Raw genomic sequence first — 25,864 nt, forward strand, 5'->3', positions numbered from 1 at the left:
GTACAGTGCATCAGTTTGCCCAATGACACATTGGCAAAGAACAATCATGGAGTCCCTCCATACATGTCCCATTCACCCCTCTTCACCCCATGCACCCCTGTTGGACTGTCTGGTTTGTCTATGTTGTAAGTACATCCATCATGTTATCGGCAATCATGTTTTGCTCTATCACAGTCCTGTACTGGCACTGGGCTGTTTATATGCCAGTGCGATGATGCACATTTTCCACCCTAAGTCATAGTATCACAGCTTCTTTTTGTTCTAGTTTTTAGCCCTGGAGCACAGGTTTGTTTTGCTTTCTACCCACTTGGCCTTGTGTGTCATCTAAATAGTCAGGCTTCAAAGTGATTAGAAGCTGCTTTATTTGGCCAGTGTGGGCGATTATCATGCAAACGATGTACTTGAAGTTCTAATGCTATAAAGCATCAACTACAGCATGATTCATTTTCTCCCTCTGGATATAAACTAAGCATTTTCCAAATTAAACTTGGTTTAGTTTTACAGGATGGCCTAGAACTTGAAAAGAGAGTAAAATATGCCTGTGGAATTTCTGGCTTTCTGATTTCCTTAAATTGATTGCAGATATTTGATGTAGTCTAATTTTGTGTGACCCACATTATAGTTTTTAAAAATAAAAACAGATACTTTTTGTTAACCTAGTACCATGGAATAGGGAAGATGAAATGCAAAATAATTTTTATGACATGTTTACTATCCTTTCCTGTGTACTAACACCAATTAATTATAGGTTTAGGTGATTTTAATTTGTTGGCGTTCTATAGGCTCTTAAAACTCCTCTGGCCATATCAAGCTGTTTGACATACTCAAATCAGTCAGCTTGGTTAGCGTCAGAGCTGCCCAAACAGGGAGCCTTAAATGGCTTCAAATGTATGAAGGAAGATTTCCCCATTTTCTTCCACATTTTAGTCATGTATGATATAAGCTGTTCATTACAAAATTGCTATGACAACATATCCATTCCACCCACCTCCTTTTTGTTACCCCCGGAGCACACTAACATATTCCCCAGAATATGACAACGGTCAATTTTTTCATCTCAAAGGGATGAAAGATACTCAGCCCGCCATAAAATGCCAGGATTTAGATCCCTCACATTCTGACTCCCCACCAAAAAAAGAGACATAAAACAAAAGACAACCAAAATCATCCAAGAACAAAACACTTCTGGCTTTGTTTTGGTGCAACAGTGCAATCTGCCAAGAGTGTTTAGACAAATGAGAAATATTGCCTGGTGTAGTTGTCTGTGTCTGAAGCTGTTGTTGCTGTTGCTACTGCTGTGTCTTCAAGTTTGACTTTGGGGACAACAGGGCTTACCATCCATGGATGCTTAAGTCTGTGGATGTTTTTAGGAAACCTTTACATTTCATAAAAATTTGAGGCCTCACAGTATTTTTAGAATTATAAATCCAGACAAAAAGATATTTGTCAATCTAAATTGTAACACACACATATACATATATATGTATATATACAGCCCATCCTCCCCAACTGTGGGCTGGCTATATGTGGTTTTAAGCATCTGCAGATGGCAAGCCCCATTGCCCTTAATGTCCATGTGTGCATGTGGCTGTTGCAGAGCAGCCATACCCACATGTGCTACCATTGAAATCTGCAGGACTTCAGGTCCCACCATTGTTTTTTTTTCATCCGCGGGGGATGGGTCCAGAACAGAATCCCCATGGATACTAAGGGCTGACTATGTTATACAGTCGGGCCTTGGTATCCGCTGGAGTTTGGGCTCTGCTCAAAGGCACAGCTGCTAAGATTATTGAGACAGGAAGAAAAAACAGGAAAAGATGACAGGGCTGAAGCACAGTGGTAAGATTCCTGTTTTTAAAAAATGATAGGAATATAGAAGAAGGTTCTCTGAGATACTACTACTACTACTAATAATAATTTTATTTATATTTTCCCGCCTCTCCCAGATGGATCGAGGTGGGATTACAGTCTGTTAAAACCCATACATCAATAATAAAATACATATAAAATACATCAATAAAAATAATACAATTACTGTAATCTTAAAACACTCATCAAGTGATAATGCAGTAGATTCATACAATGGTTTGAAAGTGTTTCTTACACAAGGTCCGATGGGTAAGCTCGCCGGAAGAGATCCGTCTTAAGTGCCTTCTTAAACGGCTCCAAGCTGGTAGGTAATGAGACGGATCTCTTCCGGGAGACTAGTAAAAGTTCTAAGATTTTTTTTAGAAAGAAGGAGTAGGAACGTAGGAAATCCTATGTATCTATTAGTGTATTAGGTATAGATTTGGGCTAATATACTTCAACTACTGGGAACATGCAAATAGATTTTATGATATGGGTTGAAGGAAAAGAGTGTCTGGTCTTTCAGAGATATGAACAATAAAGCATGGCTTACTGTTACAGGGACAAGGCAAGTGCTAGCACCAGACTCTGTAGATCTTCCTTCCCAAGAGATTGTAAAGCAAATTGTGCTGAAACTTAAAAGCACTATTTTGTTTCGAAAATAACTATTATGACAATATTGGTTTAGATGTGTTGCAAAGTTTTCAGCACTTAAAAAGCAATTGGGAAAAAAGGGCAAAATACAGTGGGCCCTTGCCTTATGCAGGGGATCCGTTCCAGACCCCCTGCGTAAGGCAAAAGGCATGTATGCTCGAGTCCCATTGGACGTGTGTGTGCGCTGCAGGCATAAGCTGAAAGCCACCTATAATGAGCTCGCATATAGCGTGATCTCACTGTATGCTATTTTCCTTCCCTGAATGGATTGGAGAGTTCTTTTCCAACACGCCCTCCTGGTTGTGGGTGCAATGAAGACAGCTGACTACCTTTTCCTCCTCGGATGAAACCAGGCTTTTAGGGAACAGTCACACTTGGGGTGATCTTGACAGTCTCCATCTAAGTTGCATTTTCCAGAACACACACATGTGGCATCCATCCCTTTTAGCTTTCAGCATGGTTTTAGTTACCAGTAGTTGCCATATTTGGGGCTAAGAAGAACTTTTGAGGAGGTTTTCAGAATTGGTTAAGATCACTTCCTTTTGTGACCTATTCCATGTTGTACATTTAGGGGGGAGGTTTTGATACTATTTTTAATTTGGATCTCCATTGGATGTGCTATATGTCTTTTGAATTTGGCTAATTGGCTTTTTATTCATTGTGTTGATCTAAATAGTAGGTAGCACAGTGCAGCTTAGCATGGGACTTCTTGGTGAATGTGTTTGAAGATGAAGGATTTTGTTTACTGAGGTGGTCTTCACAGTGAGAGCCTTTAAATTAGTGCATGTCCTTGAGGAACTGATATGTGGACTAAATCAAGGGCTAACCGATTCTGTCATGGCCTACCAGGATCTCCAAATGTATCCAATTTAAGAATGTGGCTAAAATGGGATGTGGTGGGACATTCCCTCATTGCATGTTTGCAGTGAGATGTTTCACCTTTAAAATGCCCTTAATGGACAGCTTCTGGGCCTGCTATGTTTGACAGTAAGTAGCATTGGTAATTGCTTTCCATGCTGCAGACTGGTTAAGCCCATTTTAAAATCTAATTTTGTTTTCTTCATTCTTGGGATGAGGCAATAACTATAAATGTCATATGCTACACATAGTTATAGTAGTTAGTTGTAATAAGTAGCTGATTTTTAACACAGTAAAGAATGTAGCATTTGACCGTATTGTAATTAGTTAAACCTGTGATTTTAACCTCATGGGAGATCTAGATGTGGATTGTAGTCTAGCATCTAAAACATATACTTTGGCAACATTGTAATTTATAAATTCTAATCTGCAAAGAAGAACAAAGTTGGATCAATTGGCTTAGATTTCCACCCAAAATATTAGTATGCCTGAAACTATTCCTATAACATTCTCATATTAGTATTATTTATTCTTAATTGTGTACATTACATATAGTTGCAGTTGCACTAGTTCCAACAATTCTTAATTGAATATATGGCTTTATTTGAGTAGCATGATCACCTGTAAGCAGAACAAAAATGTGAATTATTTCTTGACTTGATTAATGATCTCAAGACTAAATGAAAAATTAATGGGAAGTAATGAACATCTATACCATTATAGCTGAAAATCTATACACACTTTCCTGGGGGTAAATCCTATTGCAAATTATGAACCTTAGTTCTGTATAGACAAAAGGTCTGATCTGCACTGCAGAAATAATGTAGTTCCAGGCTCAATGCTAAGGAATTCTGGGATTTATAGTTTTGTGAGATATTTAGCCTATTCTGTACAGTAGTTTGTTGTGGTGCCACAACAAACTACAAATCTCATGATTCCATAGCAGTTAAAGATGTGTCAAACTGCAGTGTATTGCAGTCCTAATCTGATTTAAATCTAATAAGTGAAATTTAAATGTTTGAAAGATTTATTCACTGTGTGTTGTTAATGAGTGAGCCTATTTCTACTTGCAATAATGCATGCCATGCATTGTACTATTGCATGCATTGTGTATAAGTGTAATGTTTCTGCATGCTTTTATCCATTGTGTTCATACTTCTATAAAGTGAGTGCATGGTTGCTTAGATTTTGAGTTTTAGCAAGGTCCATTGCAAAAATTTCATCATTAACGAACCTTCAAAGTAATTGTGACTTTATAGGAGCAGCCTATATATATATAATCTATCTGACTGGTGTTAGAAGCTGTAAAAATCTCAGAAACATGAGTGATATTCTAAATCTCAGGATACAGAATTTGTGAATGCACCTTTGAAACTAATATTTACATTATTTTAGTAATAATAATAAAAAAATTATATAATTTTGGAAGGAAAAGACTAGTTGATCCTGAGAGGCATGTTTTTAAATTCTTCAATTTTATAATATTATTCATTTATCTGTTGATTCATTTCTCAGCCATTTTCAGCCTGCAGACTCCTAAAGTTGTTAGCCCAATTATATAAGTTCTGCCACCAGCATATTGAAAATATATTCTAAATTGTGCCATCAATACCACCATGTGCTTTTTTTTTTTTTTTTTTTTTACAAACAAATGTTCTCAAGGCTGAAATAGAATCAGATTTCTTGCTTTTTCCTTATCTCTGCGAGGGCTTGCTTAGTCTATCAAACTAATAATTTCCCCTGACCTCAGGCATAACCCAGTCCTGTCTTTTAACTTGGGTAAGCAACTGTGAGAGGCTACAGGGAGGGGGGTCCTAAGGCCCACACAAACAGCTTTGGGGCCTTTGTGGAGCCCACAGGCCCTGCTTTGCCCACCTCTCCTTTACCTAATGATGCTGTACTGATTATATGATACTAACCCTTGCAGCCTATAAGGAATGTTTGCATTTAGTGCTATATTTTTGGCAGACAGTATTTCACTGTATAAATAAAAATAATCTCACAGGTCTTATCCAGGAGCTAGTACTTAGTTGAATTCCATCAGGATTTGGATTTTTTTTCACCTGCTCCAGCCTTACATGATAAAATACTCTGGGGCAGTATTTTAAAGTATGCATGAATGTGGGGTGGGGGGCAGGAAACCATTGATCTTGGTGAGCACAATAGGAATTTTTTAAAAAATAAAAAAATCACCCTTCATACTAATACTAACAAATATAAATTCTGTCCTGCAAATACTGATATTTTCCCCTAAAAATCCCCATAATATATTCTTGAAGTTGTGATTTTTTTTCTCCTGACCTCTTTGTTCAGCATTTTCTTTTCAACATACTTTCTTGAGTTAAATATATTCTAGTTAATTCAAATGGTACAGTTCTAAAAGTAATTAATACTTAGTCCTGGATGCTTCCCCCCCCCCCCCCCCCCCCCACATAGAGTCTCACTAACACCAGTTATTTTTGTTGTGAAGTGTGTATATGAGTGTGTGTTGCAGTTACTGGTTTCCCAGTGGGAAAGATGCAGATAACAAAATGTGGCTCTCTTTATTCTCAGCCTCTAAGCACTAAATTCTCCATCATCATGAAGTTTGAATGAAAGTTAAAATTTGAGTAATTCCTACACCAGGTATTCAACAACCTGAAAACCTACTTCATAGTCAGTTCCCACACTGGCACATTACATAACAACAGGTAACAATTCCGTCTACTTTTTTTCCCCAGGGAGAGGCATAGCTCAATAGCAGAGCATGCATTTTGCATGTATAAAATCCAGATTCCATTGATAGGACTTCCTGGTTCAAAGCATCTTAGGTAATGGAGTTGAGTAACCATTCTGCCTGGAAACCTTGCAAAGTAGAGCCAAGATTCTACATTTACCCTCCCAGGTAAAGATTGAGGCAACACCCCTATGATGGCCCTGTATAAGACGTGGGTCACCTGCAAACTTGACAAAAGGGGGAAGACTGTGACCCTGCCTGAGGCAATGTCCCTAAGGCTGTCGCTGTCTGAGAAGCAGGCCACCCAAACCTGAGTCCAATAGGCTTGTATACTCTCAGAGTTCACTTCATGTGTAAAGGAGGGTTCTCTGCTCATAAAACTTTATGGAAACGAACACTAGAATTTTTAGAGGGTTTTTAAAATGTATATATTCTACTGTGGCCCTGTTCCCACTTACCGGAAAATCCGTTTCCTGAACCGATTCCTGAAACCATTCAGAAAAAATGTAGTTCCCACTATGTTTGTGTCAGTTTTAAGAATCGGTTCAGGAATCAACAAGTGGCAGGGGACAGCTTGTTGGCCCGTCCTGTAAAGGCCTCTCCTGGCCCCCAGATCCCCGGCCCAGCCTCCTTAACGGCTTCTATGAACAGTGACCAGCTTCCCTGCAGTCTTTTTTTAAATTTCCTATGACCGGGGAGGCAGGAAGGAGATTGCAGAGAAGCGAGGGGGGAGGAGCCGGGAAGGAGGTTGCAAGGCTTCCAGCTTCTCTGTGACCTCCTTCTGACTTTCCTGGCAATGGGAAATTTTTAAAAAAGGCACAGGGAAGCCAGTAAGGCGGCTGGGCCAGGGATTTGGGAGCCAGGAGGCCGGGCCATGCCAGCTGCCCCCCAGGCTGGGCTGCCAGTGGGAACTAGAGCAGATTCGATTCCGATTTGAACCCACCTAGTTCCCACTTGGGCTGAATCGATTTATTTCTAAATAAATAGATTCAGCCCAAAAAACATCCTATTTAACCAGCGCCTTTTTGACGTGGGGTAAATGGGTAAAAATGTTCAAAAAGCATGCCCCCCTTTCTGAATTGATTTCTAAAATCGGATTCAGTGGGAACCATGCCCATTTAACCCGGATCCCGATCCCGATTTAAATGTAGTGGGAACTAGGCCTGTATTTCAGAGATCTCAGGCCAGTTTATATTTTACATATTTTAGTATACAGTTTATATATTTTAGTATAAATATTTTTGATGTTTTAGTTGTTATCATCACATCAGTCATAAGTTAAAATAAAAGGGAAATAATTTTTTCTCCTTGATTCACAATATTAGCAACTTACACAAAACACAGTACAAACAGAACTTGGAAACATTTTTATTTTACTAAAAATTTCAAATCCCCCGGACAGCAGGACCATGATGGCTGTAGAGTGGTGTAACCTGTAGTATAAAAGCATAATTTTTCCAGACTTTAGTATAACTACACAAACACTAGTTAGGCCATGATTTTAAAATGACATATTATAAAATATAATAAAACAGCAATGATTAGCAGCTAAAAATACCTTCATACATAAGTGCATTTTCATCTGAAAACCTCCAGAGAGAACAGTGAGAGAAATAACCAGACTTTAGCTGGAAGAGAGCTCTAAAGGTGAGCTCCTATCACCATGAAGGATACAGGCCTCATCTATTTATCCTGAAATTACTATGCTTTGCTCATGCTTTTATGAGATTATTGAACTGTTGTTCTCCTTTCTCTTTTCCATGACACTTCAGTCTGTTTTGAGACATAAAAAATTCAACTTTGGCAGGAAGAAAGCAGAACAATAACAAACTCTACACATAAATCACCTTAGTGCTTCTCTTCTTTCCCCACGACCCCAAGGCATGTTTTTAAAAATCTGTAGTAATCTATTGCATATATCACCTTTAAATTACTTCAGCATGCCATCCTTATTATATCCCTGTTTGTGATATTTTATCAATGTATTTTATTTTTTAACCAATCTTCTAATCCATACTAAGATGCCTTTTGCCTGTGCATGATAAAATTGTTAAAATATTCATGTGCTAACTGTTTTGAACATCATTTTAATTAATGCTAAGACACCTTTTAAAGTGAACTTTTAAAAAACCTATTAAGTCAGCAGTACCTCAGTTAAAAAGAAAGTGTTTCATTACAAGTTAAGAAACTGATTTTCACATCTAGGATTACATTTGTTCCTTCTCTACGTACTTGGCTAAGGCATACCCAAAATACGAGATAAGACAAGCACTGGTATCATATACTTGTGGCTAGCCCCTTTTATTCTTTTCTTTGGAAATTCTCCATTTTCAGTCCTTCAGAGAATCATGAGGAGAAAAAAATCCCAAGCCTTACCTTTTTTCTTCCATTTAAGGAAGAGAAAAGCAGATTACAAAAAGCTTTTAAAATTGCACTGACATTTGAAACAGCAGCTCAGAACAGTGGAGCAGTAATCTCACTTTGAACACAGGGAGGGGTCTTTATATAGAAACACATATTACAATACCTCTTTTACTTTAAAATGTAGTAGATTAGTTCTGCTGTATTTGAAGGGGAGGCTGCTCATTTTGCTAAATGGACACCTGAACCTCTTCCTCAAAGTCCAGGCCTGACTGACACTATCACTGACAAGGAGTAAAATATGTATACATGTTGGCATGTAGTAAAATACAAAAAAATCCACAAACTGCAATACTTGATTGTAAAGAACCGTTCTGCGAGTGAAATGGAATCTTTGCATCTAGTCCTCTTTCAGTCCTCTTCCTTGATGTTGCAGAATAATTCACAGATACCGTTTTCTATTGAGGAATCTGAACCTGAAAAGTGAATAGATTTTTGGCCAGTAAAAATGAACTGCCACTCAATCAGATGAGCTGTAACTAATAATATAAAAACACAAATTTTAATACAATTGCGACACTGTGATTGCTCTTAATAGCTAGTCAAGACCATTGTCATTTGTTCTTTTTTGATTGATACCAAACATCTTTAAGTTACTTCAGCTTATGTTTCTTTTTCATCTTACAATTTGAATTGTGCTTTCTTGTGAATGATGCTTGCAGCAGTTGTTTGATTCCAGTTTTGTGTAGTTATTTGGAATGTATCTGACATCTCAGTGAGTGCTTTAATATGTGCGTTGCTCCTTTGGAAATCATCTGGCCTCCTGTGTGAATGAGTAAAAGATGATTTTAAAATGCTGTATTTCATTTACAGACAATGCTAATGAGGAAGAGTTGGAAAAGATCAAGTAAGGTAATTCTTAGCATGTGGTCTTGAGAAGAATAGTGATATTCTGTATAGTGTACTTAAATTAAAAGTTATAACACAAACTGTGTTCTCCGATGAATCTATTTGAAAACTTTGATAATGGAGCAGAGCTTTTAGTATGAATGAAATGTCCTTTGCTATATACATTACAGCCTTTAAACATTATCGCCATTATTGCAGATCATCTGGGTACATCTGACTATATGTAGCTAGGAAAATCAATTTACATTAATTGCTGTCTCATGCATTGTGCATATTTTTCTTTGTAGTTAGTACTGTGATGCTATCATGAGCATAGCATCAGCTCTGGCCTATTGTTTACTGTTTGAGACTTCTTTGAATTGATCCATGGATTAAGTGACCGGTGGGGTGCCACAAGGTTCTGTCCTCGGCCCAGTGCTATTCAACATTTTTATCAATAAATTGGATGAAAGAATGCTTATCAAATTTGCAGATGACATCAAATTAGAAGGAGTAGCTAATATCCCAGAGAAGAGAATGAAAAATTAAAAATTTGGGCCAAAGCTAACAAAATGAAGTTCAACACGGAGAAATGTAAGATACTGCACTTAGGGCAGAAAAATGAAATGCATAGATATAGGATGGGGTACAGCTGGCTTAGTGAAACTACATATGAAAGGGATCTACGAGTCCTAGTAGAACACAAATTAAACATGAGTCAGCAACGTGATGTGGCAGGTAAAAAGGCCAATGCAATTTTAAGCTGCATCAATAAAAGTATAGTGTCTAAATCAAGAGAAGTAATAGAGCCACTCTATTCTGCTTTGGTCAGACCTCACCTGAAATACTGGGTCCAGTTCTGGGCACCACAATTCAAATAGGATGTTGACAAGCTGGATTGTGTCCAAAGGAGGGCGTCAAAAATGGTGAAGGGTCTACAAACCATGCCCTGTGAGGAGAGACTTAGGGAGCTGGGGATGTTTAGCCTGGAGAAGAGAATGTTAAGAGGTGATATGATAGCTCTGTTCAAATATTTGAAGGGATGTCATATTGAGGGTGGAGCAGGCTTGTTTTCTGCTGCTCCAGAGAACAGGACCTGGAACAGTGGATGCAAGCTACAGGAAAAGAGATTCCACCTCAACATTAGGAGGACCTTCCTGGCGGTAAGAGCTGTTTAACAATGGAATACACTCCTTTGGAGTGGGGTGGAATCTCCTTCTTTTGAGCTCTTTAAACAGAAGCTGGACAGCCATCAGTCGGGGATGCTTTGATTGAGAGTTCTTGCATGGCTGGGGGTTGGACTGGATAGCCCTTGCAGTCTCTTCCAACTCTATGATTCTGTTATTCTATAATTCGATGAAATAATGGATATCTAATTCTGTTGATATGCAGAATATCTAAATATACCCTTTGTCAAGATACTCAAGATTTTGACTGAAATCGTTGATTCACCCAGGACACGTTTGCTGTCTCATCTGCTATTATGATGCATATAAATAAAACATAGCCATAATTACAAGATTGCAAACCTAATTCAGCTTTGCTTAGATTCCTTTTTCCTTTCATACTTTCTCTATGTGCGTGAATAAAGACAAGAATAAAATGTTTGAAATACATGAGACATCACATCTTTAGGGTATAGAAAAAAAGATTTAAAGGTTAAGGGTTCCATTAAGGGTTTGAGAGAAAGTTGTTTATAAACATATAATTTTATTCTGTTTGCTAGATTTATTTTTGAAAATAGACACAGATTGGCAAAGTGCTTTATGAGCCTGCAGCTTTTTTTTCAACACTTGTTATTAGCTCTAAGGTGCTTGAATATTTATTTTGGTTTTCTAGTCTCTGTGGAATCCACCCCTTGATTTACTTTATTCTGTAGTTACATTAGGGATCAAGAGAAGTAATGAAGTTTAACCAGAATAATCAATCTCTGATGAGGTTTTCACAAGTGCTAAAGGCTGGGGTGTAGTCAAAGGGCAGTTGTTTTTCTTGTTCAGTTGTTTCCTCTTGACTACTACAACTAATGTTACTGTATACAGAAACATCAGTATTAAAGTAACCGTAACTAGCAGCCATTCTCATGATTGCAGTAGCGCTTTTATTACCCACCATTTATGTATGAACCTACTCCATGTGTATAATGTTTGCTGTTGACTGTTTATGGCTGCATCCCTGTACAGTTAGGATGGGGCTCTCCAGATATTTAGATTGCAACTCTCAGCTGCCCTAGCCATCTTGGCTAATGACAAAGAATACTGTATATTGAAGGTCAACTTCAGCTGGAATGCTGCACAGTCCCCATCCTGCTTTACAGACTGATTTAAATAGGCACTTCTTTATGCACTTCCCTATCTAGGGACAGTTAGGAAAGGATTAGCCAAAGAGCAAAGCTCACTGACTTACATGTATGAACCAGACCACAGAATTAGTTCCCACACTATTCTTTATACATGGGAATACAATTGGAGGGCACATAGTGTACTCAAAAGTGATATTCCTTGCCAGCAAATTATATGTGAGTTGGCTCCACCATCATTCCTGAGTACCTTTAAACAAGCCAGGTTTAATATAAATCCTCCTCATACATTCTCCTACCCTGAGGCCTTGCCATTCACCAACAGACCAACACACAGATTAACATGTAAACCACTTCCTCTCAACTAAGGGTCACATATACACAGTATATATACCCCCCACTTCCATGTCACCATTCTCAGAAGATGCCAGTAACAGATACAGGCAAAACGTCAGGAATAAATTCTTCTAGAACACAGCCAAATAGTCCAAAAAAAAAAAACCCACAAAAAATTCCCATCCAGTTTGAGTACTTGGTTATTCCCAAACAAATATAATAGTAACTGGAATTGCAGTTGTGTCAAAAGAAAATGTGCATATTAACAAGACAGCATGCTTTAGAAAGAAAGACAGAGAAAATAGATCTCAATACTTCTTTATATTTAAAAAACAGATTTTATTAATGTTATTTTGTCAGGTTTTTTGTGCTGCCTGTCCATGAAGTTAGCTTGTTTCTGCATTCCTTAGAGTAATCACATATGGGTTTTCTGACCTGGAGCATATTTTTCATTGGGTGAATGGAAATGTTCTTAATATTTACTCATGGACAACTTTGTTACTGCAGAAAGATTTTTTTTTTTTTGAAACTTGGTTGATTCAGTTTCCCCCAGTAATTTTTTTTCAGCATCTAAGAGGGTGCAGTTTTAAGTCTAGTCAGTATTCCTGACTAGACTTAATTAAGGTTAAATATCTGGGAACACCAGTGACAGAAACAATCCTATTAACAGAATCAGGTCTGCTTTAACACTGTACAATAATATTACTATAATTTATTTATTTAGAGTATTTCTGCCCTGCTCTTCAGCCACAAAGGTTCTCAAAGTGGCTTACAAATTGTTAATTTCACAGTTTCCTGCCCTCGGGCATACAATCTATGTAGGACACAACACACATGGAAAAGAGGATGGCAGTGGTGAAGGGACAACAATATCCCCATGATTGCACTTTAAGTGCCATGGCTATATCCTGTGGAAGCCTGGAATATGTAGTTTTGTGAGCTGTTAAAATTCTTTGCTGGAGAGTTTTAATGCCTTATCCAGGATACTGTAAATTGCAACCATGGCAGTTAAAGTAGAATCAAATTGTTTTAATTGCACAGGGAGAAAGGGTCACAGGAGAGGGATGTCCCTACCCACCATTTTTCCTTTGCATAGACAAACTAATACCAGTCTCTTATATCTTATTTTCCAATGGCCCCATTTCATTTCTAAAGTGATTTGTATACACAAACTAATATGAAACTCTATCTTATTTTTTGGGTGTCCTCTTTATCTTTCATGCACATTTTGTTATTGGATAGAATGAGGGAGCATAAAATCATGAACTAACAAAATGTCATGTATAATCATTACAAGACTTCATAAAATTAAAAACTTCTCTAAATAATAAGTGCCTTCATTTCAGGTACACTCTTACCTAAAGAATATGATGGTATTGACAGTGCATTCTCTTGTTTTGATATAGTGCTCGAAATTAATATACACAACTTTCTCCCATAAGTATATGCTTTTACAATGAGTATTTAATTTGCAATACATGAAATGATGGTAGAGTATTGCAGTTTCTCTTGAATTGCAATGATAAGACCAAAGCACCTGATGCAGATTGAGCAGATGTAGTGGCATGAAATTCTCACAAACTTAACTGTACAGCCTGTACACTGTTTGATGAGAGTGCTCCATTAGTAGCTAGGACTCAAGCAGGCCCAATAGAAGGCAATACACTGAAAGTGCCTAAAACAAAAGAGTAACTGTCCACATACATGTTTTTGTTAACTTTGAGTCGAAATTTCCATAGATTATTTAATGTATGGACATCTGTATTTTGTCTAAGCAATGAAAAGTAAAACTGTATGTGGTATTAAATATACAAATTTGGCATTGTATACTTGTCTTAATGAAGAGGTGCTCTTGCTCAGGACTGGGACTACAATGCAAGCGCAAAGCACAGTGGGGCCTTGTTATCCGTAGGCTTGCCATCCCTGGTTATAAACATCTGCAGAAGGCAAGCCCCATTGTATTCAATGGTGGTGTGTGCACACAGCTGCACTGCCATTAGGGACATCATTAGTTGTCCCCAATGGTAGTGCATGCACACAGCCACACCATCATTAGGGGCAATGGACTTCAGGTAAGGCCCCATTGACCCCACACAACAGGGTTTACCAAAGGTCCTGTTGTACCTAGTCGGGGCACAGTTGCATGCACATGCTTCCATATTGAACAATAGGACTTAAGGTCCTGTGGTTTTTGGTATCTGTGTTGTGTGTGTGTGTGTCCAGAACATATCCCCGCAGATACCAAGATCCCACTTTACAGTTGGCCCTCCACATCTGCGGATTTGACTTTTGCCGATTTATTTATTTGCAGATTTTATTAATATGTTCTCTTTAGGACTGTCTAGGTCCTCAAGCACAACTGGCCAACCTGGGTAGATAGACCACAGGTTTGTGCTGGAAGACATAGAGATTACTAGAACAAACAATTCTCTAGGGATTTGTAGGCCATCCAGTGTGATCCTGTGGTCAATTTCCAGCAGATATTGACCATAGAGTTTTGCTGGAAGACCAAGAGATTCATAGAGCGGTGTTCTCTCAAATTAAAAAAGTGTTGTTTTTTTATTTGCGGTTTTCCCACTTTTATGGGGGTCACTGTATGTAGTCCACTGTCTTTTATCCACTAACCTAATAGATTTTAGGAGCAGATACATGAGCTAAGATGTAACTGGTGATCTTGAACTCTGAAAATGTTCTTTTAAGACAGTCCTTCATATAAACTGTTTCCAAGCCACTTTTGACTTTAAGGATAATCACTAGTTCTTTAAAATAAGACCCAAAAACATTGACAATAATCACTGCTGGATTCTGCACCACCTTGAAGTCCTTAGGAATTCTTTAATGGTAGCCCCATGTCACTCACATAATCTCATCTGGTTATGACCAGGGAATGAATTATTGTAGCAGTGTTTGCTTTTTCCCTATGGGAATGCAGGAACATACTCTGCTGAGGCTGATGAAAGTCACACAGGGAATGAAAGCCACTGAACTGAGCATCACCCACGACTTGGTCTGTCAGGGGAAAGCAGCCCCATATATCAACACATCTCTCCTCAGATTAACAGATTAGTAGATGGAAATCACATGGATATCTCATTTTATCTAGATTAAGCCTCCACTTGTTTGCTACCACCCACCCCAAAATTGCCTCACTCAGGATTTCCACAGCTACCATGGGACTAATTAGTGGAAGTTAGAGGCAGCGTGTATTATCTGTTTGCTGACACCTAAATCCAAATTTCTGAATGAGTTCTCTCAGTGCCTTCATGCAGATGTAAAAAACTGTGGGACAAGACAGAACCCTAAGGCATCTTGCAGTCAAGGCACAGCAGGAGTTTCCCAGTAATACTTCCTGGGCCCATCCCTCTAGGAAGGACTGGAACCACTGCAATACCATGCCTCTCTGTTTGGCTCTGGCTGTTGTTAAATGCTGGCAAGTTGACTTTGATTATGGCAATCTCATAAATGATAAACATCCAAGTCACCCTATTCTCAATAGCCATGCTCAGCTCTTGCAGACTCAGAGCTGTGGCTTTCTTGTTAAGTCTAGCCATCTGGAATGTGATCTCCCTCTTTCACGGTTCTTACACTATTTCTGTCATCTTTTTGTCTGTTCTTCACTGCTTGAAGAGTTTTATCTGTTTGTCCATAACAGCTTCAAGAGTTTTATCTGTCACTCACTGAGCCTTCTCTTTCTTTTTGGCTACAGATACTGTCTTTTTTCAGTCTTCCTTGACAGTGTCCTGGCTTCAGTCCAAAATTCTTCGAGTCCCGGTCAATTAGGTTTAGTATCACAAATCTATTTTTCACATTATCTTTAAATTCTTTAGGACTGTTCTTCAGGTTGTATTTTGGGATGATGGCTGGTTTAGTGTTCTTCTTTACCTTTATTCTAATTTTTTACATTCATAGTTCAAGGTCTATGCCACAATCTGCTCCTGGTCTTGTTTTTTCAGAGAGAATGGAGTTTCTCCATCTTCTGCTTCCAGTTATGTAATCTATTTGATTTCTTTATTGGCCATCAGGTGCTGTCCATGTACACAGTAGCTTCTGAGGTTGCTTGAAGTATATGTTTTTGATGAACAAACTGTTGGCCTCACAACAGTGGCATTACTAAAGTTGGCATCACCTGATGTGGTAACTCATGGTGTCACTCCATTGACCTTTTCCCACACCACACCATACAGAATCCTTAGTGAAATTAGTACTAATGTTACTCGTAAATTGTAATTCTTGTATATCACTGAATGTAATGGTAATAGTTGTGGCATAAACAACTAGCAAAATTAAAATTATTTATTTAAATTACAATATCATATATATAGCCTAAATGTATTTACATGTACATAGTTTCCTGTAAACTCAGTAAAACAATTCCTCCAAACAGTGATACCTGTATTGGCCAACCAAAATGTACAATATACATGTTGCAAGCTTTCGAAGCTTCTTTGGCTTCTTCATCAGGCAAGATGTTACAAACCTAACAGGAGAAAAAATAGAGGATGTTAATCGTAAGCCTGTTTCCTGTAGTTAAAGGGAAAATTTGGTAAGAAGTGATTTTTTTTAAAGAAAATAAAAAAATTCTCCCACTGAGCTTCACCCCACTCACACCATCTCCAGTGTTTTAAAGAGACACAAGTGAGCATCACAGCCCGTTCTGCTGAAGGGCAGATGTTTGGGGAGCAGTGGTGTCACCTCATTAGAGTATCACCTGGTGTGGGCAGTAGCACCCCCAGTAATACCCCTGCCTCACAAAATTCAGTCAATTGCTCTTGTAATTTATTTCTTGATCCTAGGCTAAATTTTATTACAGTCTTTGATCTTGCTCTGTTTGCTATTTTTTCATTCCAATCAACTATGATTAATGAGGGGTCCTGTTTAGGTGTATGATCAATTTCCTCCTGGACTTCAGCACAGAATCTTCCATTTCTTTCTTCTGCCTCTATAGGTGGAGCATAAACTTACATTAAGTTGATAGGTTTTCCCTGAAATTATATCCTTTGACTGCTTTTGCTACATGTCTCTTCACAATAAAGAACACGCCATTTCCTATCCACTTTAGCTGGCACACCCCAAGTTTTGCAATGTTTATATGTTCCATTTCTTGTTTCACAATGTCTAGCTTCTTCTCACAGTCCTTGTTCCTATAGTATGACATATGGAGCTCTGGACTTTCCTTTCACCTCTGAGCACATCAACAGCTAAATGCCCTTTTAGCATGAATCCAGTTGCATCATTAGCCACAGAGCTATTCTGAGTTGTCCTCTGCTGTATCCCATTACTGTACTTCACTGAGTGTTATCCAACTTGGGTGTCTCATCTTCTCTCATCTTCTGGCACTATTTCCTGTTTCATTTTGGATTGTCTCACTGTGGTAAAAGATCTTCAAAAAGAGGCTACCATGCTTCCCTCTATTCAGTATTAACAAACATTAGTTATGATGCCACATCTCTTGTCTCTGAGAGATCCTCCATCAGTGTCCCTGATGGAGTACTACTTCTGCTGAGTAGCTGATTAGGTGAATATTATTGAAGGCTAACAAATATATAGCAAATATATTCAGGCAAATTAGCAAGGTTTCATTCCTCTTGTAAATCATCTGCTATGAATCATCAGGGCAACAAAAATGCTTTCCATCTGCTACAGAAACCTGATCAGAACAGATCCAAATAGTGCAAGACCAGCTGGAGTTAAGAACCCACCAGTAACTTACTCAAGAATGGTAGTTTTGAGAGGAGAATCATAAATACCTAGAATGAAGTGATCCAGATTTAATTGTTTCTTCAGTAATAGTTTGACCACTGTCTCTTTAAGTGCAGTGATTACCCAACTCTTACCTGGTAAGGGAATAGCCAGATGGCAAGGCAGGTTCTGGCAGATTCTGATATCCAGGAAGTTATCCAAAGAGCAGCTGGTAAGTTTCAAATTGCCTAGTACCTTGTCCACATCAGGTTTCACATGCTGAAACGTATCCAGAACAACATGACTAGATCAAACCCTGTCCATATCCATTTCTGACTCTGTCAAAAGATGGCAGCCAAGCTGGAATAAATACAAACAATTTTGTCACCAGAATGTGATGCAAATTGGTCACAGTAAAGCTGTCAAGAGTTCCATATGGACTGCCAATCCTACAGAGAAAAGGTTTTTCCCTTTTCTTTATATACACAGATTTTTACTACTATTAACACACAGCTCTGCATCTTAAGGGGTGGCATGCCTTACAGTGAGTTGGTAGTGATAGAGAAATGAATTCTCAAGGTGATTAATCTCTAAACCTTATGTGATACTTCATTGTTTCTAATATTTAAAAACTGGAAATTCTAATGACACAGTGTTGTATAATGAAACTACATCTGTGTGCAGGATGTACATATCACAAGGTTTATGTATACTGGTCACACAGGTGTGGGGGAGGGACATTCTGTCCTATCAAAATGGTACAACGATTGTATGCAGTCTATACAATATCTAAATTACAAAGATCTTTGCAACACAGTAACTGTTTAGGTATAGAACATAATAGTGAAAGGTTCAGAATACAGATGTTACTCATCATTACTACTAAACATGGTGATATATTGGATAAGAGAACCGCTGACACCTTTTGTCATTGTACTACTTTTGTTGAGAGTTCCAGATGAAGAAGCTTTCTTTGGTTATTTGTGACCTTTTGCTATTCATCTATGCAGTTTGTTTAAAGAGTCATTTAGTCTTGAAGTAAATTAAAAAGATATTGTTTGTGATTTAGCTAAATCAGGGTTCTCTCTGCACCTGAAGTTTCAGACCCAGAGTATACGTCTGTCAGACCTACACAGAAAAGCTCAATTGTGGAGAGGAATAGTCAGTATCACTTTGATTGAAGGTTGTGAACTCAAGGCCATGGATCCAAATGGGCTCAGTGATCCTTACGTGAAATTCCGGTTGGGACAACAGAAGTACAAGAGTAAGGTAACTTCTTTGAAATATTTCCCCAAGCAGTGGTGGGTTTAAATATATTGTTACTTTTGTGTTCTCCTTAGCTGTTTTTTTAAGTATACTTGATTAGTAGTCTTAAATTCTTAAACCCAGTTCAAATGAGGAAATAAAAAAAAGATACCACCCACTGAACGATTAAGAAAAAAGTTGATGGAAACAATCATAAGCATTACAGAAAAGTTAACCAGAATTAAATCATGTGAAGCACTTTACATAAAGATAGTGTTTACAACCTAACTGATATCTTGAATGATCCTAATACTGTTGATGAGTCAATTTTGTACTTGCTGGATCCATACCTAGTAATGGAATTAGATTGTTTTTGGACACTGGACTCAATAGTTTTACAGTTCTCTTCCTTGTTAAATTGAATACATCTCTGTAATTTTATTGTTGAATATTTAAGATGAAGATCAGATTGTAAGGATTCATACTAAAATATCTGATGGACTATGTATGGGTTCTAGTACGACAGGAAAAAAATTAGTCCAGCCTTCCTCAACTTAGTCCTCTTCAGCTCTGTTGGTTATATTTACTGGAGACAGGGGAAGTTATAGTCTTAACACATTTGAAAGTCCAGAAAGCCTGAATGAGATCATTCTTCTCGCCCCTCTTCAACCTTAGGAAGTGTCTTGGCAGCATCTTGGACACCGAAACCTGTCTTATATCAATCAGACCATTAGTTAAATTAGATCAGCATTTTAAATGTCATAAATGACCATTTTGTTCTGTTGTATTTCTGTTGCTAGAGTTATGCATTTCTTCAAGAGTGCACTAATTGACTTCTAAGAGAATACAGAAAGCTGTTGACCTATTTTGTACTCTGCAGAAGAAAATATTGGCTGGCATCCTTTCCAGTAATTATGATGTTTCAACTCTGACTTGCAACATTGAAATTCACTTTTATGGTTGTTGTACAATCACAACAACCTAAAGCGCTCCCAAAACCTACTTTTTAAGCTGCACAGTCCCCCCCCCCCCAACTTTTTCTGCGTTAGAGTAAAGGTGTGAGCTATGATCCATCCAGCCCTCTTCCTGTCAAAACATACTCAGCTACAGTCCTCTCTGTGGCAAATCAGAAGTGGTCAGGTGGCTTAAAAGGTGGATTTTTAGGGGGTAGCATTGAGAGACATGAAGTCAGCATGTTGTAGTGACTGAGGCTTGGACTACTACTCTGGAAACCAAGGTTCAAATCCCTGTTCAGCCATGGAAACCTACTGGGTGACCTTGAGCAGGTCACACTCTCTCATCCTCTGAGGAAAGCAAAAGCACCCCTCTCTCTGAACAAATCTTGCTAAGCAAACTCTGTGATAGGTTTGCCTTAGGGTTGCCATAAGTCAGAAATGACCTAAAGGCACATAACAACAATTGACCATCACAGATGGATTTGTTTGCATTTGTTAAATGGCCAACACAGCTGCTGATGCATGTTTTCGATAACAACAATTGAGAGACATAGGTATGAGATGTAGCTGCATCTCCATAGTTGTGTCTCCTGATGCTTGATGTCAGACATTGTATTTGATCTTCGTTGCACTATATTTCCTAAACGAGCAATTCCAAATTACTTGATTAAATCATTTATTGTTTCCAGAACTCTCTCTTCACTGCATGTTAAGTGTATTCAACGATTCCAGGAGGTACAAGGCTACATAACACAATAACCGTCTTTACTTTTTGCAGATTATGCCAAAAACTTTGAATCCTCAATGGAGGGAACAATTTGATTTTCATCTCTATGATGAAAGAGGTGGAATTATTGATATTACAGTCTGGGACAAAGATGCTGGCAAAAAGGATGATTTTATTGGCAGGTTTGTCTAATTATTTGCAGTTTGTATTCTGGGAATGAGATCTGAATTAAAAGGATGTTGTATTTCTGTTATGTCAGATAAACTGCTTCGGTTCAAGGAACATTAATCTAGAAGTGATCGTTACTTTACTATCTTCAGTTTTATTTCTATGTTTATGTAATTTCCCATGGCCAGTAGGTGGCATATGATACCAAATAAAAAATCCCTTTTTTTAAAAAAATATTTTTTGTCAGATCAAGGTGCCAGGAGTTCCATTGGCAACATTTTAGCAGCCAGTGATTGGCCATTCATTGTAATACAAAAATCTGTGAGAGTGATACAGATACAGTGGATATGAGATAGTGAAGCTGTTCAGTGAAAATTGGCCAGTTTTTTTAACCCTGAAAAATGTATGATTGACTGCCTTTTATGAGACTGATGTAAATCTGTCACTTTTCTCAGTAGTATCAATTATGTTACATGTTTCCTGCTTGAATCAGTTAACATAAAATTATTTTTAGAAACATGTATATTTATTTGGGATGTTCAGTTTCAAATATTCCACTGATGATCTCCCTCACCCCAGCATCTCTTCCCCACTCACCCTCTTTTATTAGGTTTTTTTTTCCCAACAGATCATGGCTAATGTAAGCTATACCTGAGTGTTACCCATAGTTTGTTGAACAAGCAAGTGTTTAGTTCAGAGACTAGCAAAGCAAATACCATAGTTTGTTCGTATGATTTCAACATTAGATAAAATAAACAAACTGGGTAGTTGTCTAGGGTAGATACCGTATACTAACTGACCGCAGTGAAACTAAACAAATCATAGTTTGGCATTACATGAGAAAACAAGTATGAGCTATTGGAAATTTACAGGCTGTGAATAACGCATGGATATATTAGTCAGTATAATACGTGGATGAATAGCAGTTCTCAATTGAATTGGTGATATTGCTATTTTTTATGCTATAATCAACCTATTGCTTTTGGAATAATGTAAGCATAATGGCTAGATTTTTAAAATATGTATATTCAGTGTAAATTCTGACTATTTTCAGGAAAGAACATGAACATCAGTTGTAGTTTAAGACTTCTTTCATGTGAAGGTTATTCTTTATTCTTTAATGGCCAAAATGCTAATCTTTAAAGTTCAAAATCTTTCTTTCAAAATTCATGTTCTAGGATTTATCTATATGTAGTTAAAGTCTGAAATATACTGCCTATTGTTTGCTGTGAACTTAATTTTCATGCAGCACATAAGGTCAGTCTTGGCTGCTCATTATGCATTGGGGAACAGCTTTTCACTCTTCCTCTAATGGTGTTTTTTCCTGGGCATGTTGAATTCTCAGGTGTTTTGCAGGCTGCTATACTATCCAGTTCCTCATGCAATTTATTGTTAGTATTCCTGTAGGCTCTTAAGAGCTTAAGAGAGAAACTAGGTTCCCATGCAGCCATAGGACTGAGAGAAGCAACTCCTTCACTCCAGCATCTGCTCACCATTCACCCTCTTATAGCTCTATGGTTGTAATAGTTAGAGAGGCCCCTTCCTTTGGTTACACCCAATATCCATGTGTGGCATTTGTACGGTTAGGGGCAATTGCAGGATGAAAACATTTCTTTCAGTGGCTGCCTGCAGAGCTGCAAGCAATATCCCTTTTCTTATGCATTCCAAAGCAGAGACCCAGGCCACAGGATGAGGCTGTTAAATATATTCCACTGTTCATGGTACAAGAGGGGAGAGGATGATGATTAGTTTATATATTCCATAAAATTGTGTAGTTGTGGCTTCCCTGGAGTATGGTAGGTTGGGATTCAAGTAAAAACTGCATATTTGAAAGATCTGTGCAGAGTGAAAACCTTCCCAGGCATTTGTAAGCATGTCAGAAAAAGGATTAATGGACAAAATTCCATTCCATTCCAGGGAATGGATTTTTGCTGACAAAATTCACTGAATTTTGAAAGACTTGCTGCTTTTATGTTCTTAAGAATGTAGCCACTCCCTTGATCTATCTAGGATAATTTCATTGAATCGTAATGTTGAAAGAGACCACATGGGCCATCAAGTCCAACCCCCTGCCATGCAGAAACTCACAGTCAAAGCACCCCCGACATATGCCCATCCAGTCTCTGTTTAAAGTCCTCCAAAGCACAAGACTCCACCACTCTCCAAAAGAGTGTGTTCCACTCTCAAACAGCTCTTAATGTCAGGAAGGTTTTCCTAATGTTGAGGTGGAATCTCTTTTCCTCTAGCTTGCATCCATTGTTTCATGTCATATTCTCTGAAGCAGCAGAAAACAAGCTTGCTCCATCCTCAATATGACATCCCTTCAAATATTTTAACAGGGCTATCATAACACCTCTTAACCTTCTCTTCTCAAGGCTAAATATACCCAGCTCCCTAAGTCTCTTCTCATAGGGCATAGTTTCCAGACCTTTCACCATTTTAGTCACCCTCCTCTGGACATGCTCCAGCTAGTCAATATCATTGTTGAATTGTGGTGCCCAAAACTGGACACAGTATTCCAGGTGCGGCCTAACCAAAGCAGGATAGAGTGACACTATTGCTTCCCTTGATCTAAACACTATACTTCTATTGATACAGCCTAGAATCATATTGGTCTTTTTAGGTGCAGCTTCACACTGTTGACTCATGTTCAACATATGGTCTACCAGGACTCCTAGATCCCTTTCACAGGTAGGCTCATTAATCCAGGTGCCCCCTTCCCTTTTCCCTTCTCTTCCCCCCCCCCCCCCCCCCCAGTGCAGAATCATACATTTCTCTGTACTGAAATTCATTTTGTTAGCTTTGGCCCCGCTTTCTAATCTATTGAGGTCATTTTGAATTTTGATCCTCTCCTCTGGGGTATTAGCCACTCCTCCTAATTTTGTGTCATCTGCAAATTTGATAAGCACACCCTCTATTCCTTCATTCAAGTCATTGTTAAAGATGTTGAACAAGATTAGACCCAGGGCAGAACCCTGAAGCACCCTATTGGTCACTTCTCTCCAGGGTGAAGAATTGGTGAACACCCTTGCAAAATGTTGGTTAGACAATTACATTGTTTAACCCACATTTTACTAGCTTGTTTGCAAGAATGTCATGGGAAACCTTGATAGAGGCCTTAGTTAAATCAAGATATGCTATATCCACAGCATTCCCTTCATCTACCAGGCTGGTCATTTTATCAAAAAAAGAGATCAAATTAGTCTGACATGACTTGTTTCTCTGAAACCCATGTTGACTTTTTGTGATTATGGCATCCCTTTCTAAATGTGCACTGACTCTTTGTTTAATGATCTCCTCTATAATATTTTCTGGTATTGATCGCAATTGTTGGGATCCTCTCCCCCCCCCTTTTTTTTTTTTTTTTGAAGATGGGGGCGTTTGCCCTCCTCCAGTCTGCTGGCACTTCTCCTGTTCTCCAGGAGTTTTCAAAGATTATTGCCTATTGGCTCTGAGATTACATTTGCCAGTTCTTTTAATACCCTTGGATGTAGTTCCCAGAGACTTACATTCATTTAGATTAACCAGGTATTCCTGTATTACCTCTTTACTTAACTCTGTGTTGCATTTCCTGTATTCTGTCCTCTCTTCCAATTTCCTCAATTTGAGCACCTTTTTCCTTTTGTGAGAAGACTGAGGCAAAGAAGGTGTTGAGTAGTTCTGCCTTTTCTCTATCCCCTGTTAGCATTTCACTATCTTTTCCACATAGTGGCCCTACCATTTCCCCCTTCTTCTTTTTGCTGCAAACATACTCCCAAGATCCCTTTTTATTGTTCTTAACATCTCTAGAAAGCCTGAGCTCATTCTGTGCTTTAGCTTTTCTGACTTTACCCCTACACATGCTCCCTATTTATTTGAATTCCTGTTTGGTGATTTCCTCTTTTTCTATTTCTTATACATGCCCCGTTTAAAACTTAGCTTTGTTGAAAGTTCTTTAGTCATCCATCCTGGTTTCTTGAGACACCTCCCATTTTTCCTCCTTGTTGTATCAGTTTGAAATTGTTGAAATTGAAATCCCAAATTGGGAAAGGAAGGAGCACTTTAGATTTGATGGCTTTGTTTACCTGGATGTACACATGCTTTGGAGAAATAATCCTTGTTTTCCTGGGAAGCTGACTGAATGTTCTTGAAATGTCAGTGATCTCTCAATGAGACGCCTCGCATTTTTTCTCCTCGTTGGAACAGTTTGAAATTGTCCCTTTTGAGAAATCCCCATCCATCCTAAACTCAGTTCTCTTTTAATATTTCTGACCACAGGATTACCCCCGGTATTTCCCTAATTTTACTGAAATTCACTCTCTTAAAGTCTAGGATGCGTGTCTGACTATGCCTGGTTTCTCCTTTCCACTGTATAACAAACTCCTGGAGAACATGGCCACTTCCATCTAATGATCCCACCACTTGCACCCCATTAACCAGGTCATCCCTGTTGGTTAGGATCAGATCTAAAATAGCTGGCCCCCTTGTTGTCTCTTCCACCTTTTGGACAATGAAATTGTGTTGTAGGCAAGTGAGGAATTTGCTAGAATCTTGAGCTGGTGGCGCAGTGGTTAAATGCCTGCCCTGTAGCCACTCATTCAAAACCATAAGGTTGTGAGTTCAGTTCCAGAAAAAGGGCTCAAGCTTGACTCAGGCTTGCATCCTTCTGAGGTTGCTAAAATGAGTACCCAGATTGTTGGGGGCAATTAGCTTACAGTTGTAAACCGCTTAGACACTACTAGTTCAGAATGAAGCGGTATATAAATGAAGCTGTTTGTTTGTGTTTGAATTCCAGCAAATATTATGATGGTTACCCGTCACTACTACATCTCTCCTTTCTGTGTGTGTGGTCATCTGTTCTAGAAAGGCATCCAATTCCTCAGTTTGACTTGGGGGGTCTGTAGTAGACTCCCACAATAACATCCCTGTTGATCTCCTCCCCTTTTAATTTTTATCCAGATGCTCTCCACCTGGGTTCCACAATATAAGTCCTGGATCTCTTTCACAGGTGTAAACATCCCTGACATATAAAGCTATTCCCCCTCCTTTCCTGTTTAGCCTATTTCTCTTGAAAAGGTTATACCTCTCTATTACTACTTTCCAATCATGAGGCTCATCCCACCAGGTTTCAGTGATGCCTATTATATCATATT

At 38.4% G+C, this 25,864-nt stretch overlaps 1 protein-coding gene across 1 annotated transcript in view; it reads left to right on the top strand.

The window, feature by feature from the left end:
* The window catches only part of MCTP1 (multiple C2 and transmembrane domain containing 1), a 268,422-nt gene that overhangs the window by 88,388 nt on the left and 154,170 nt on the right, over window positions 1–25,864 (top strand). The window contains exons 6-7 of the mRNA XM_042454215.1: window positions 18,735–18,905; window positions 20,616–20,746. Coding sequence (XP_042310149.1) covers window positions 18,735–18,905; window positions 20,616–20,746 — 302 coding nt within the window. The remainder of the gene's footprint in view (window positions 1–18,734; window positions 18,906–20,615; window positions 20,747–25,864) is intronic.

This window comes from Sceloporus undulatus, chromosome 2 (genome assembly GCF_019175285.1).
Source record: "Sceloporus undulatus isolate JIND9_A2432 ecotype Alabama chromosome 2, SceUnd_v1.1, whole genome shotgun sequence".
Classification (NCBI taxonomy): Eukaryota; Metazoa; Chordata; class Lepidosauria; order Squamata; family Phrynosomatidae; genus Sceloporus; species Sceloporus undulatus.